Source organism: Convolutriloba macropyga, chromosome 15, assembly GCF_964194025.1.
Source record: "Convolutriloba macropyga chromosome 15, txConMacr16.3, whole genome shotgun sequence".
Taxonomy (NCBI): Eukaryota; Metazoa; Xenacoelomorpha; order Acoela; family Convolutidae; genus Convolutriloba; species Convolutriloba macropyga.
The window spans coordinates 43749393-43764967 of NC_134482.1; the positions used below are offsets into that span (position 1 = coordinate 43749393).

General features: G+C 37.5%; 1 protein-coding gene across 1 annotated transcript in view; it reads right to left on the reverse strand.

Annotated features, from left to right (window-relative positions):
* The window catches only part of LOC142354467 (DNA replication licensing factor MCM4-like), a 29591-nt gene that overhangs the window by 4831 nt on the left and 9185 nt on the right, over positions 1–15575 (reverse strand). Inside the window, exons 4-8 of the mRNA XM_075406769.1 lie at positions 14298–14666; positions 13676–13971; positions 5823–6142; positions 5237–5580; positions 4184–4622 (exon numbers count right to left, since the gene is read on the reverse strand). Coding sequence (XP_075262884.1) covers positions 4184–4622; positions 5237–5580; positions 5823–6142; positions 13676–13971; positions 14298–14666 — 1768 coding nt within the window. The remainder of the gene's footprint in view (positions 1–4183; positions 4623–5236; positions 5581–5822; positions 6143–13675; positions 13972–14297; positions 14667–15575) is intronic.

Consider the following 15575-nt stretch of genomic DNA (forward strand, 5'->3'; position numbering starts at 1 on the left):
ATGCCTTCAAATATTAAATGAATTAATCATTAATAATTGAAAAACATCGGTATTATTATTATTGATATCATCTTGAAATTCTGGCTGTTTTACTGTTTAAAGCTTTGACTGAAGATGCCCTACTGATAAAAAAATTGTGGTTTTCTACGGTACAAGCATGTGGCACAAGCACGTTTTAAAATCTATCAAAAAAAAATGTTGCCCGACCGTTGGACGACATTTCGTCAATGAGATACCAGCAAAGGAACGACTTTCAATCAATTTAAGACATATCAAGAAGGCGGAAAAGTTGGTTGAACTACAACCATAGCTGAATTTCGGGGTTCTACTTCTTTTCACCATTTATTTTTCACGATTCTTTTCTCTCCCGATTTATTTAACCCCCTATAATTTAACCCCATGTATAATCACTCTCCAGTCATTTTACCCCGCAATTTATTCACCCCGAAATCGGTTTAACACCAAAATCTATTATCTATTTCGGCGTCCAAAAGAACAATTAGCAATACTAATGTTCAAAGGACTTAAATAACACAAAACAACTGACCTTCAAGAGTGCGGCATTGAACAGCTTGCGTTTGTTTGAAATCAAAGAATAAGGACGAGACTGCTTTTTCGAGCAAGGCCTTTACAAGACTTGACAAGTCTGACCTCTTTTATTTAACCCCTTGGATTTGAATCAAAAAAAAGTTAAGACTGTCCTAGTCTAGAAGACAGAAGAACCGGTAATTTTCAAATGAAAGGATGTAAGTTAAATTTTAAAATCCACTTTCTGAGCAGGCATCAATTAGCAATTCAAAACAAAATTTAACCGTGCGTTTAACAGAATTTTCAATGGAATCCAGACTGATTTTTTGGTAGCAGCTATGCTGTGCAAGTTTCATAACTAAATGTTGCAAAACTGTGTTCCCAATTAGGGCACCATTCATAGGGTTAACGCCCGGTATCCAATTCCCTAATCAGTCACGATATGAGGCTTCGACGTAACTCCGTGAGGACTCAAGGAGGTCGCCAACTCCAATATCAGGACGGATTTCAAATTCAAATTAACGCGAAAACACAAACGTAAAAATAATTTAAATACACAACTAGTCAAACTGGCAACAGCCCAGAAAAAATGAATATCAGTTTAATCCCTGTATATCTCCAAGTTTTGCATCTTTCCTTTCAAGCTCTCATACATCTTTTATGGATATTTTTGCCCTGATAAGCCATCCAAAAAGTATAACTTTTGCACCGTCTTTATTCAAGTTAGCCAAAAGTTTCCAAATTCCGGGGTGGGATCCGCTAAACAAGGCTTATATCCCATAATGCCAGCCCACAACAGCATTAATTGTTTTTGGCAATTTCTTCAATAGCTGCGTCTCTTGGATTCCAGATTTGTGGGATGAATATAGGAGGACAGTTCAACAGTGGACAATTGATATAATTTGATTGGAAATATAAACAAAGCTTGCCTATTTTCTCAACAACGAAGCTATCTAAATGCTGTTGATCCTCAACATTAGTCATTTCCTCGACAGTCCAAAAGATTTCTCTATTTCCTCTTTTTTCGAAAGCTAGAGCAGGGATCATTTTAAGTGCAAGGGCCAGTTCATGATGTTCTGACACCAGCTTTTTTTAAGTCCAAGATCTCCAATTTTTCTAAGTTTTGTGTTAAGTGGAAATAGCAGCCCGATAACATTGAAGCTGGATGTTGTTTTTGGAAGGCATTAATTTGCACAATTTCGAAATCTAACAGAACCTCATCGGGCTTACTATTTGGGGCAAAGGTTTCTAAGGCATTAAGTAATCGGCTGTACGTTTTTTTCCGTTTTGTTCGGAAAGAGGGCATGCAAACAAGCAGGAGCAATACCGAGAATATATACATGAAAGGTGTAAATTTGATAGAAGTTTTTAAGCGATAACCTAAAAGTTCCATCCGCAAGCCAAAACTTCGGTCCCTCGAGAACCGATGTCATATAAGGATCATCAAAGATTTAAATACGAAATACGATCGTGGTCATCTTTTCCGCTGTCATACCGCAAAAAGTCTTGAAACGTATCGGGTATATCAAAATGCGGGTCTGACGTTTCATGAAATGACACTGTTTGCATATTCTTTCCTTAATGCTGCCAAGTTTGTATTATTTGATTGTGACGGCAAAGCATACTGGGTTGAGAGAATGTCAGTTACTGGTAAAATTGCGGAAGCTACGGCTACTGCGGGTGTTTTCACTCACGGTTTTGATCTCCTTTATAAAGTGGCCTGCTTTCCAATAGAAGCATTATGTGACTAAGTTGGCCATCTTGTGCAAATGCGGAAACGCGGAGTTGTAGCTTTGATATCTCAAACAATTTCTGGCAGTGGTAAACTTATTTATTCTTCTATCATAAAACTCGTGGCCTTCTACAACCAATATTTCTTTGTTTTTGGTAGAAATATTAAATTCAAAGTCGGCAGTTATCATGCCGATTTCGAAATGCAATGAAACAAGAAATGATAAGTTCCATTCACTTTTCAATTATTTTAAATTGCCCCATTAGGGACTAGATGAGATAACTAATTCGCTAATTGTTATAGCTTTGCTTTAAACTATTGAGTCCTTAGCTCTGTGTCCCTGACCATTATGATCCACGAATTTAGATTGAAATCGGGGTGAAATGATTGAGGTGTGAAAAGTATAATCACACCTCAATCATTTCACTCCGATTTTAATCTCTACTAATTAGACTAAACAGAATTGATTGAGGCCTAGTTATCCTCAATTATAGCCAGCTTATAATCGGGCTGAAACATTACAGGGCTTAAATAATTGAGGGGTTAAATGATATAGGGGTTATAAAATCGGGGTTAAAATATAGAGGGTTAAAAGAATAGGGGTGAAAATACAGGACACCGAATTTCCAATCCAATGCCGTATAGCTCTCCCACCAAATACCTTGATACTAGTAGAAAAAAAGTGCAAAAATTATTGATTACGAAAGATTGCTATCACTCCACCAATAACTGTTATCACTTCGCTTCACCGCCCAATCTTCAGCACTGGTTTCACATTTCATAATTTATTTACCTGTTCAAAGCTGATTAAATCTCTGCTTCATCTAACAGAAACAAAAGATCTGCGATTTAGTTTCAAGAACACTATGCACAAATAAATTTGTAGCTCTACCCGATACGATTCATAAACAGCATTAAAAGGGTGTAAAAATTTACAAATGGCCAGATTCTATCAGGCCGGTCAGTTCTGAAAAGCAACATACAATGCAAGCGTGATCAAATGACTTTTAAGCTAACCTTTCACTGGCCGATTCGTCCAATCTTGGAGCAAAATTTTGCTTCCCATAAGCAATGAATTAGCAATTAAGCAATTATCATGCCGATTTCGAAATGCAATGAAACAAGAAATGATAAGTTCCATTCACTTTTCAATTATTTTAAATTGCCCCATTAGGGACTAGATGAGATAACTAATTCGCTAATTGTTATAGCTTTGCTTTAAACTATTGAGTCCTTAGCTCTATGTCCCTGACCATTATGATCCACGAATTTAGATTGAAATCGGGGTGAAATGATTGAGGTGTGAAAAGTATAATCACACCTCAATCATTTCACCCCGATTTTAATCTCTACTAATTAGACTAAACAGAATTGATTGAGGCCTAGTTATCCTCAATTATAGCCAGCTTATAATCGGGCTGAAACATTACAGGGCTTAAATAATTGAGGGGTTAAATGATATAGGGGTTATAAAATCGGGGTTAAAATATAGAGGGTTAAAAGAATAGGGGTGAAAATACAGGACACCGAATTTCCAATCCAATGCCGTATAGCTCTCCCACCAAATACCTTGATACTAGTAGAAAAAAAGTGCAAAAATTATTGATTACGAAAGATTGCTATCACTCCACCAATAACTGTTATCACTTCGCTTCACGGCCCAATCTTCAGCACTGGTTTCACATTTCATAATTTATTTACCTGTTCAAAGCTGATTAAATCTCTGGTTCATCTAACAGAAACAAAAGATCTGCGATTTAGTTTCAAGAACACTATGCACAAATAAATTTGTAGCTCTACCCGATACGATTCATAAAAAGCATTAAAAGGGTGCAAAAATTTACAAAAGGTCATTCTATCAGGTTGGTCTGTACAGAAAAGCAACATACAATCTAAGTGTGACCAAATTACTTTGAAACTAACCTTTCACTGGCCGATTCGTCCAATCTTGGAGCAAAATTCTGCTTCCCATAAGCAATGAAATCCCTCAAAACATTCAGATCGAACATTTCCTCTTCCTGCATTTCTTCACTCTGTGCGTGATAGAGTGAGATCAAGTGATTAGCAAGTTGCTTGTCATAATCTTCGTTTTGTGGATCGATAATCAAGAAAATGAGATCAAATCGCGACAAGAGTGTATGCGGCAATTGGACATTCTCAACGATGCTTTTATGGTGATTCCATTGGGAATCAACCGGGTTCGCGGCTGCCAGAATTGAGGCCCTGGCATGCAATGTGCATATGATTCCGGCTTTCGCGATTGAGAGTGTTTGTTGTTCCATCACTTCATGTAAAATAGCCCGAGCACTGTCTGACATTTTGTCAAATTCGTCAATGCAACAAACTCCGTTGTCGCTCAGTACTGAAAAAGACAATATCTCCTGCAGAAAATACTAATTTTCTGAGTATAACCGACTAACGCCGGGCGAATTGCCCTAACTCTGGGCCAAAATTAAGAACCGACCGTCACACCATGCAATTGGCTCCTCGTACAGTTTTGGTGAATCGATTCTCAGAGACTGGTGAGGCGTAAGGCTCTAAGAGCACTTAATGCCCGCTGGGCGCTACCTGTTTATCCCGTTTTTGAGGACGAAAAGTCAAAAGCGTCAGACGAAAAATCGGTCCAGCGAAAAGTTGCATAAGACAGACAGGACTGATATAATTGCTACAAACTTCGTTTGAGAGCAATAAAAAACAGGAAATATGGATGTTGAGAAGTATCGATTTGTCTTAAAATTGTTCCCTTCAAATGTTCGAGTTAACGCGTTGACAAATCTTCGCAGAATCAATTCAGGGATTTTGTTTGTACAAAGCAATGGCCTTTAAAAGTTTCATCTTAATTTCAGTTCAAGCAATAAAAAATACTAAAATCACCAGGCAAGCCTAATTGGTAACAAATTGAGGACAAATTAGGAAGTGGGATTCATTTTTAGTTCTCCGACGAAAAGCTATCAACGCATGTGAAAACAACTTTACCCAAAGCTCCAGTTTGCAACACCAGCTGTCCAGTCTCGGGGTCTTTGATGACACTCGCGGTCAAACCAGAAGCACTGGATCCCTTTCCTGAAGTATATTGACCCCTGGGCACCAACTTGTGCACATATTGCAGCAACTGGGACTTGCTAGTACCCGGATCTCCGCAGAGGAGGATATTGACCTCACTTCTGGCAGCCGTTCGCCCACATTTGGCCATATCTTTGCGGGTTCCTCCGAAGAGCTGACACAGAATTCCGAATTTGACGTCCTCGTTTTCGTAAATACTTGGAGCCAGAGCATTGCAGAGCTGTGTTTTGAAGTATCCAAATTTCTCAGTTTTGTCTCTAAAAATGCATTTAAAATACATAAAAGATATATCATTATTTGAATTCGGCTTGAGCTGTGACATGCCCTGTAATCTTTTCAGTATGCGTGAAGATCCGACGTCCCTAAAATAACGCTTAAACGATTCCGCTCATAAATAACTTGCTAGATTTAACATAATCAACCCGCATCGCTCAACACAATGACAGCCGAAAATTTATGACGTTATCCATTAAATTATTGATAGAGAACTAGCACCAACCTCACCGACATCCCTTCTTCGAATTGGACAGTCTTCGCGATTCCATTCAGGTACCCGATTCTCTCCTCAGTAAATGCATTCTCGTTTTCCGCACTCCTTGAAGCGTGAGTATTCTTCACTTTAAAATGCACAACATCAATATGCGTCTTGAACACTGCCTTCAAGTTTCGCAAACGAGGGTTCACTCGCATTGGGGTAGCCCTGTAGATCCCTGTGACTAGGATGCGGTCACCCGGCTGCACGATGTCAACCAGGTCCTGGTGAGCGTGCAGGATGATTGTTCGAGGTGTTTGGCCTGCTGGCATGTCATCAGGAGACTCCTGGAAAGCAGCGATCCTACACTTCAGATTAATCTTTAAGTCGGAAGGATTTAAGAACCAAACAAAAGCTGTGAATTAGACAGACCTGGTTATTTACAGAGACAAATCATGCCAACCTATGGCTGGCATCTGTTTCCAAAAATCAGCGATTGATTCTCAGAAATTAAATCGAAATTGAAATAGGGATAGAAACAGAAGTGAAGATTAATTGACAGAAGAATCCATTTTAATTTGAATTCATACCTGTACCCAATCCTGATTGCTGAAGGGAGGATAAATTAAACAATACTAATAACAATTCTGGTTACAAATACAAAACATAGCAGTTAGATTGCCAGAAAACAGCTGCTGTAGCCTCATAGACTTGTAGTCCTAAAATACCACTGAAAAGACTGATACCAAAAAAACTGTCTATTAACTGTTGCACGTCTTTAACTGGTTTAGACTTACTTACTGAAGAACTGCCTTAAAAACACTACAAAAATCTATTTCAGAAAAAGAAGAGCAAAAACTAAGAGGTTGGTGAAGTCAGCGTGACTTCACAGTTCATAAAAAAGAAAATCGACGAAAGAAAAACAGGACAAGACCTGGAATATAAATAACAGAATTTTTGTTGACTCCAATCCAAATCCAAATTGGGCTGCTTAGACAGTGCTGTCCTTAGCCCGCCAAATTCAAGTCTCTAACAAGCGCTCTCTACTGACTACGACATCCAGCCATTCCCTTGGTCAAATCAAACCATTGCTTTTCCCAATTCTTCAATGACAGTTTGGCAGGCTTAACTTGTTTTTTTCAGATCGTCTCGGACAATTGTTCTCCAGCTTTTTCGTTTTCCTCCAGGAGCTCTTTTCCAATTCTCGCCTCTTTCAAATTCCAATACTGCGTTGGGAATGTCAGATGGTTTCATGCGTAGAACATGTCCCAGCCATTTCGTTCGCGTTTTCTAATGGTCAAGGGAACCAGATCGCATTTCGCAACGGACAATACTAATTCTCTAGGGAGGTCTTGCCCATTGTGGAGACATCGTCGTAGGCAGCGGATTTCAACAGAGGTCACATTCTTTTATTGCCCAACTTTTACTTCCGTATAAAAGTACACTTCTCACGCGTGCCTTATATAACTTGACTTTGATTCATTGAGGAATGTTTCTCTGGTTCCGTATATTCTTCGGGTTATTAAAGCTTCCTGTGGCTTTCCCAATTCTAGCTTTGACTTCCGATGTTACATTGCCGTCTAATTTAATTTTGCTTCCCAGATATGTGAATTCATCAACACGCTCTAGTTCTTCGGTTTCTGGTAGTCATCATTGGAGCAGAACTTCAGTTGTAGGCCGACACGCGATGCATTGTTAGTAACATTATCAGGTAGCTTCTGTGCGTCATTACCATTGTCGTCTATTACGCAAATATCATCTGCAAAATCAAGATCATGTCGTCTAGAGTAAAGCCGAATAAATCATTTGAAACCGCTTGTTCCATTATCCATCAATAGTAAGATTAAACAAAAAAGGGGAAAGGATGGATCCTTCCCTAACTCCACTGACAGTTTCGAATTTGCGGGACATTGCATTATAAACTCGAACTTGACTGTAGGTTTTGGAGCACATTGCTTTTAAAACGTTGAAAGCTTTTTCGGGAATTCCGAAATTTTTTCCACATGTTCTAAATGCAATTGCGATCGATGCTGTCGAAAGCAGCTTTAAAATCTATGAAAATTAAATTAGTCATTCTCTTAAACTCTTCGAGCTGCTCCAGGATCTGCCGAATTGCAAAGATTTGGTCTCTACATCCTTTGTTCGACTTGAAAACGGCTTGGTTAGGCCGTCCGCAATATAACGGTTCCAATCTGTTTTTCATAACTGCTTCGAGTATCAAAAAAGCAATCGTTAGAAGGGATTACCTCTGTAATTCGTGCAGTTGGTTTTATCGCCCTTTTTGAACAGATGAATTACTACTGAGGTTTTCCATTCGGATGGCATCAATTCGCTAGCCCATATACTTTGCAGGAGTTGGGTTTTGTTACGTGTAACTCCATTGCCTCCATCCAGATACAGCTCGGGAGGAATGTTGTCCAACCCGACGTCTTTTTTTCTTTTTAGTTTAATTATGGCTTCTTTTACTTCCCAGGTCGTCGGAGGATCTATGCAAACCTCTGAGAAGGGTTTGGACGAATCGTCAGTTATCATGGTAACCGCTGGTGGTGGGCGCTTCAGGAGACGCTCAAAATGGTTTGCCCACTCTTCAATTCTCTCTTTTTTTGTCCTGAACTGTGTGGCCGTCAGCATTCTATATCGTTTCACTGATACAGGCTCGTTTACCAGCTAGCTATTTGACAACTGAGTAGACCTTTTTGGGTTGCCGTTCTCATCTGCATTAGCCATTTCTTGCGCGAGGTTGTCGTAGTAAGCTGTCTTATCTCTCCGCACTGCTTTTTTAATCTTTTTCCGTAAGCGAGGGAAGTCACGTCTGAACAGAAACTTAATCACGAAAATTAACAAAAAATCACTCCACTTAGAGTTAAGAATGACGTCAAACACGCATTTCAGTTAAAATTGCATGAACGAATGAACAAAAGTCAGATTTGAAGTGATTGTGAAACATAGCAAGAAGTCTTGAAATACAATCCAAAGAATTGATTGGAAAACTAAAAATTAATATACCTTAGCGGCAGACCAAATGAACAATGACAGCCAAACAGAGTCTAATAAATTTAATTAGATCTTTCATTAGCCTCTAAAGTTACAAGAAATCGAAAAAATCAAAACCATTAAAAAAGTTTTTAAAAAGTTGCTATAAATATTGATATTTATCACTTCAAAACAATTTCTGTTTCACTGAAACCTATCGGGTAACGCTTCTAAAAGCCCTAAAAATGCTTCATTCGCCTCTATAGATCAAAACATAATAATTGAAAGTTTAAAAAAAACGGCCCAAATCCTTTCGAAGTTGCTCAACTCCTTGATGTAATTATCCTCAAAACAATTCCAATGTCTCACAAGTCTGTCCAGTAACTCATCTTCCCAGGTCGTCGGAGGATCTATGCAAACCTCTGAGAAGGGTTTGGACGAATCGTCAGTTATCATGGTAACCGCTGGTGGTGGGCGCTTCAGGAGACGCTCAAAATGGTTTGCCCACTCTTCAATTCTCTCTTTTTTTGTCCTGAACTGTGTGGCCGTCAGCATTCTAGATCGTTTCACTGATACAGGCTCGTTTACCAGCTAGCTATTTGACAACTGTGTAGACCTTTTTGGGTTGCCGTTCTCATCTGCATTAGCCATTTCTTGCGCGAGGTTGTAGTAAGCTGTCTTATCTCTCCGCACTGCTTTTTTAATCTTTTTCCGTAGTTCAGCTTTTCTTGGCCAATTGCGAACACGGGCACGTTGCTTAATGAGCTCAATGGTATCATTGCTGATCCATGGGTTCCAACTGTGTTCAGTTTTTCCTAAATTCTTTTCTGCTGCTTCGTGAAGGACTGTCTTCAGCTGTGACCATTGTGCCTCGACATCCACAACATCGCGTGTTTCCTCTGCTGCCTCAAATTTTTCATATAGCATATCTCTAAATTTCTCAGCTACATCAGGTTTGCGCAGAGATTCTAAGTTGTATCTAACAACTTCAGCCTTTTTGGTGTAAGCTTCAACTTTTAACTTGATATCTGAAATGACTGGTTTATGGTCTGTGTCTGTAAGGAAGCATCGGGTACTAAAAGTGTTTGTTATGGAAGTTCTCCGCCTTCTTGAAATGAGGACATAATCTATTTGATTTCTAGTTTTCTTGTCATTGGAACTCCAGGTAAATAAGGAATGTTTCTTTTTCTGGAATGTATTGTTTGATATATCGAGATCATTCAATACTGCAAAGTTGGCGATAAGTTCACCAATTGTATTCCGTGTGCGCGTTACAAAGCGTCCGATACTTTGCTTTTCTCCATCTAGGGGCAGACCTACTTTGGCATTGAAGTCTCCTCCGATGATCAAAACGTCATTTCGAGGCACGTTTGAGGCATTTTTGTAATTTTTGGCGTCTTTTTTACAATCTTTTTGATACTGTAGATATACGAATCTATCGCGGCTGTTTTCTGGCAATCTGCCAGCTATGTTTAATCCTTTTCCTAATCTATTTGTGTTTGTTTATGAACTATTTTCGTTGACTACTTGACATAGACACTAGAATAGATTTGGAAAAATTTTAAACATAGCTGGCAGATTGCCAGAAAACAGCCGCGATAGATTCGTAGATCTACAGTAACAAAAAGATAGTAAAAAAGACACCAAAAATGTTCTTTTCATTTAAGGCTGAGATGTTATATTTTAATTGAAAATCTAAAAATCTGTACACACACTGAATTGAACTTACCTTTCTGAATTAAAGTACAGAAAAGTCAACATCAGAGTGAGGAAGTCATTTTTGAGCGAGGGAAGTCACGTCTGAACAGAAACTTAATCACGAAACTTAACAAAAAAATCACTCCACTTAGAGTTAAGAATGACGTCAAACACGCATTTCAGTTAAAATTGCATGAACGAATGAACAAAAGTCAGATTTGAAGTGATTGTGAAACATAGCAAGAAGTCCTGAAATACAATCCAAAGAATTGATTGGAAAACTAAAAATTAATATACCTTAGCGGCAGACCAAATGAACAATGACAGCCAAACAGAGTCTAATAAATTTAATTAGATCTTTCATTAGCCTCTAAAGTTACAAGAAATCGAAAAAATCAAAACCATTAAAAAAGTTTTTAAAAAGTTGCTATAAATATTGATATTTATCACTTCAAAACAATTTCTGTTTCACTGAAACCTATCGGGTAACGCTTCTAAAAGCCCTAAAAATGCTTCATTCGCCTCTATAGATCAAAACATAATATTTGAAAGTTTAAAAAAAAACGGCCCAAATCCTTTCGAAGTTGCTCAACTCCTTGATCTAATTATCCTCAAAACAATTCCAATGTCTCACAAGTCTGTCCAGTAACTCATCTTCAAGCCAAAAAAAGTTCCACTGGGCTTTAAAGATCAATAAACTTGAAAACCCCAAAAATTTAAAATTTGAGAATTGAAAAAGTTTTTCAAGTGGCTAAAAATCTGTGATAGCAATATCTGCAAAACCAAATCGTTGTCTCTGGAAAGTAACAATTTACCCATTTCCAAGCCCTAACAAGTTTCATTGGCCCTTACAGGACAAAAAATTAAAAAATGGCGAAATGAAAAACAAAAAATCTTCAAAATTTTTTGTTAAGTTTGCTGAAACTCGTGATACTCCGTCTTCACAACGAATTAGTTGTCTCTACTTACTTTCAAGTTACCAGTTTCAGTTCCATAAAAGTTTAATTGACCCCTAAAAAAAGTCGAACTTACAAAAAAATTTACAAAAACAAAAAAAACTGGCAAGTTATAAAGAAAAGTAGCTAAACTTACTGATATTGATATCATAAAAATCATTGCTAGGTCTTCAAAAACTTTTCGGTAAGCCTTCCCCGAGCCATAAAAGATTTCGTTGACCCCTAAAAAAGAAAAAAAAATCGGTGTTTAAGTTATCAAAACAACAATCACAAAAAACCGAAATCGAAAAACCAAACGGTTGGTAAAAGAACTTTATGAAAAACGTTATTTCTCTACTCTGCTAACAGAAAACACAAAACGAAAAATTAAAAAATTGAACCATTTTGAACAAAAGCTAAAAAAAATGATCGTTTCACCTTAAATTTAGGCCTTTCAAGCAAATTCAACACTTCGAGCGTAACCTGTTTATCCCGTTTTCAATGCTCTAAGTCATAGAAAAATGTGTGAGCACATCTTTCAAAAAAGAGACAGAGAACCAATACAATCCATATTCTTCGCATTGTAAAAACCATGAGAACGCCAATAATAGCCTCAGCTATCGCTTTGCGACTGTTAATAAAAAACTAGATCAAACAACTTGAAACCGGAGTCAAATTGCAGCATGTGATAAAAATTTAGCAAGCTTAGAAATCAAAGTTATGCGGTCAACGTCCGAAAAATTCAGTATCCACACTCAAATTTCTCGGGAATTTTCACGACCCGTGTTTTCATAATAGAGTTGTAAGTGTGTGTGGACACAGTAGCCTTATTAGTTCAGAATTGCATCAGAATTTCCAAATAACTAAGATAGTGTCAAGTATACAGAAAAGAAATTAAGCCCAATTGATGATTAATTTCACGAATTTCCCTCTCAAAACTAATTGAGGATTAAGAGAACAAACAGCAGTTTTGCGATTACACATACTGTTCACAAGAAAAATTAAGCTTTTGAATTGGGTAAATGCAAATACAATACGGGTAATAAAGTTTCAGACTAATTACATTTTCGAAGTTGTCGAAACGGGTTACGTTTATCCGTAAATAATCGTGACAAAATGTAAGCCTTTTCCACAAAATAATTAACTTATTTCCACGTTTTGCATAACTATATTCCATCGTTTAGAATGGTATATGAACAGAGTTTTTTCACTCGATTCTATAAACCGCCGGAATTTGCTTTTCGGACATTGGCCACAATGAAATTTTGTTCAAATACCCAATTTCTTGCTTTACTTTGAAATTAGGGTGCGAAATAACTCCACAAAGCCACTCGCTTTTCCCTCGAATTACTTCCATTGTAACCAACATCGGCAAACAAATTTAAGTGATGGGCAATGTAAAATTGCGCTTTATCGGCTCATCCCATTTCTAAATAGATTGTTTCCTTAAACCTTTACTGTGTAAATATTGGATTGCGTCGCTGATTAACTGCTACTGAAACACAAATTGCTCGAAGAATATAACAACACCCGCACAAAATTCTTTGCCGATGTTAAAAAAAACAGCAGGACAAGTTCTTAAATCAATTGAAATTCGAGAACTTAGAAATCATGAGCAATGGGACTGTACGGAATGTGCTGTAAACTGTAAGAATTTTTACTCGAATACGATAAAAAGCTACAAAGCACCTCCAAAAACACCGCTCGGATTCTCACCGGACAAAAAGACTAATATTCTAGTAGGAATGAAACAGTGAAAAAAGTGCAAACGGTACGCCATTAGTAGTTTTATTGTTAAACTTTTAATTATCGAAAGCATGGGCTCGTCTCAATTTCTTTATAGCTAGCTTTAGAAAGGGGATAGTAACCTGCATAAAATCACTAAGGAGTTGTTAATGTTGTCCGACCACATTTTAGATGACTTCCAATTTTAGAGTGAAAAATGAAACCAAATGCAAATGTCAGAAAAATCTCAAAAAGTGAATTTTACTTATTTGAATAAAATGTCAATAATCTATGTCTTTTCGTACACATTTTTTTCCATCCAGATGACGATTAAAATTATACTTCGAGCATTCTTCGCCGGATCAAGAAAAATGGGCTCTTTCCCATTAGTTTTACCATAATAAAACCTATAATACTTGAGGGGGGGGGGGGGTCTGTAGACATTAGCACCACCAAGCTGGCGGGGATATAATGGGAAAGAGCGAAAACTGTGCTATTTTGAGACACTTCAAACGATAAGCTAAATTCGCTTATATTTGAATACGTTACCTGCATCTTCACAATCTGTTTATCGTCAAATAGGCTTCTGTTGTGAATAAGCGAGAAGCTATGATTCGTCTGGCACCTCTGGCACACAATAGGCTCTGAGATCCTGCCTCGGTCAACTTCAACTGTCTCAACATGACCACAGACCACACATTGGAACAGGGCTTGGCGCATCTCAGGGATAATTCCGGAGGTTCTGATCACCATTCCAGATACAGTGATCAACTGGTCAATGTCTTCCGGGTCTAACTCTCTCATATGGTTAGTTCGCTCCGGGAAAAACGGGCGAATCATGAGTCCTAAATAACGAATGCTCTGAAGACACAACTTTTATTATTCGATTTTTACAGGGCATTAAGAAAGAAAATGGTCGCCGATATTTAAAAAAATTTTACAGGATCTGTCAATAATAAAATCAGAAGCGAAATTCTCAACGTTATAACTAAAACACGAACTTTCATTATTAATACTTATTAATACATTAACGTAATACTCGTATTTCGCAATTATGTCAATGAAATAAGCTATATTCTAACGAATGCGATAATTTCGATTCATTATCTTTAGCTATGATGTTTTGTTTTCACAGAAATGACCTCTGACAGATCCGAAACTATTAACTTACCTTCAGTCATTTTCTCGACCATATCTGGGAACTGCTTGAAGAAAAAGTCAGTCAGCGCCAGATCAAAAGCAGGGATGATTTCTTGGGGGTTACAAGCCAGCTGTCTTCCCAAAACAGAGTCAAACATTGCCACGTGATTACAATTCACGTCCAAACACATTTGCTCCAACTTTGACATCTCGGTCATTTTCTGCACGTAAAGGGGTTCCGTGGGGTGGTACCCGTCCGTTTCATACGTCAAGGTTCCATCGCAAAATGTCTTGAGGAACTTTGTGAACTTGCGTCTCGCTTCTGAGATGACAATGTCGGTTCCCCAAATAGCTAATTGCGCGTCGTGAGGAGCGGCACTGTCACTTGTCGATACATAACCTGTTCCAATAATAATAATAAGTTACTCTTCAGGACGAGAACAAATCAAACATTCAAGTGTATGTGCTAACAATTAGCCCTGTATTGAGCAGAGCCTTGAGACAATATGCCTGTTTAAGCACCGTTTCAGAGCTATGCAAAGCCTACATTTAATTCTAAATCTACATTTAATACAAAATCTAAATATCATATAAAAAAACATACATTGAGTACAAAAATCTACAATAAATTCAAAAAGTTACATTTAATGGGAATGATAAAAGTAAACCTATGACTAACAACTATGAACACTATTTTTATTCGAAGCAGTATCAATTAACTCGCAATGCTAATGAGATTACAGTTACACAAACATTTCTCAATTTTGTTGGTTTTATGTATCATACACTCGCTGTTTTTATCTTGTGCCTCCAGGTTTCAAGTCTGACCAAGCAAACCTTACCAATCACAGAGATCCTAATGTAGAAATGGAATTTTTATCTTAAGATATCTTAAGAAAATTAAGAAAACTTATGAAACTATAGCAAAGTACTAACCTTGGGTTATTTCTCAGAAGTTTCGAATTAACTTATAATGAAAGAATAATGTCTAAGTAATACAAGCATGTCATTTTTTGGAACTTTTTCGCATAAGATTAATTTACAAAAAGAAATCGGACTTGATCATATCTCTATTATTTACTATTGCGGAGTAAATATACCGCTTGATTTTTGTAGATTTTCAGAGCTTCTTTTCAATTTAATTTTGTAAATAAGTCTCTCCTTTCTCTTGGTAAGACAGAGTTCGTAGTTAGATTTCGGCTTGTTCTTGATATAATTTTCTCAGTAGGCATAAGTACTAGAAGTTAGCTGGTGTAAGTTAACTTTTTGTAAGTATAGGATTGTGCCCGTTTTTCCTCATAAGTTAGTT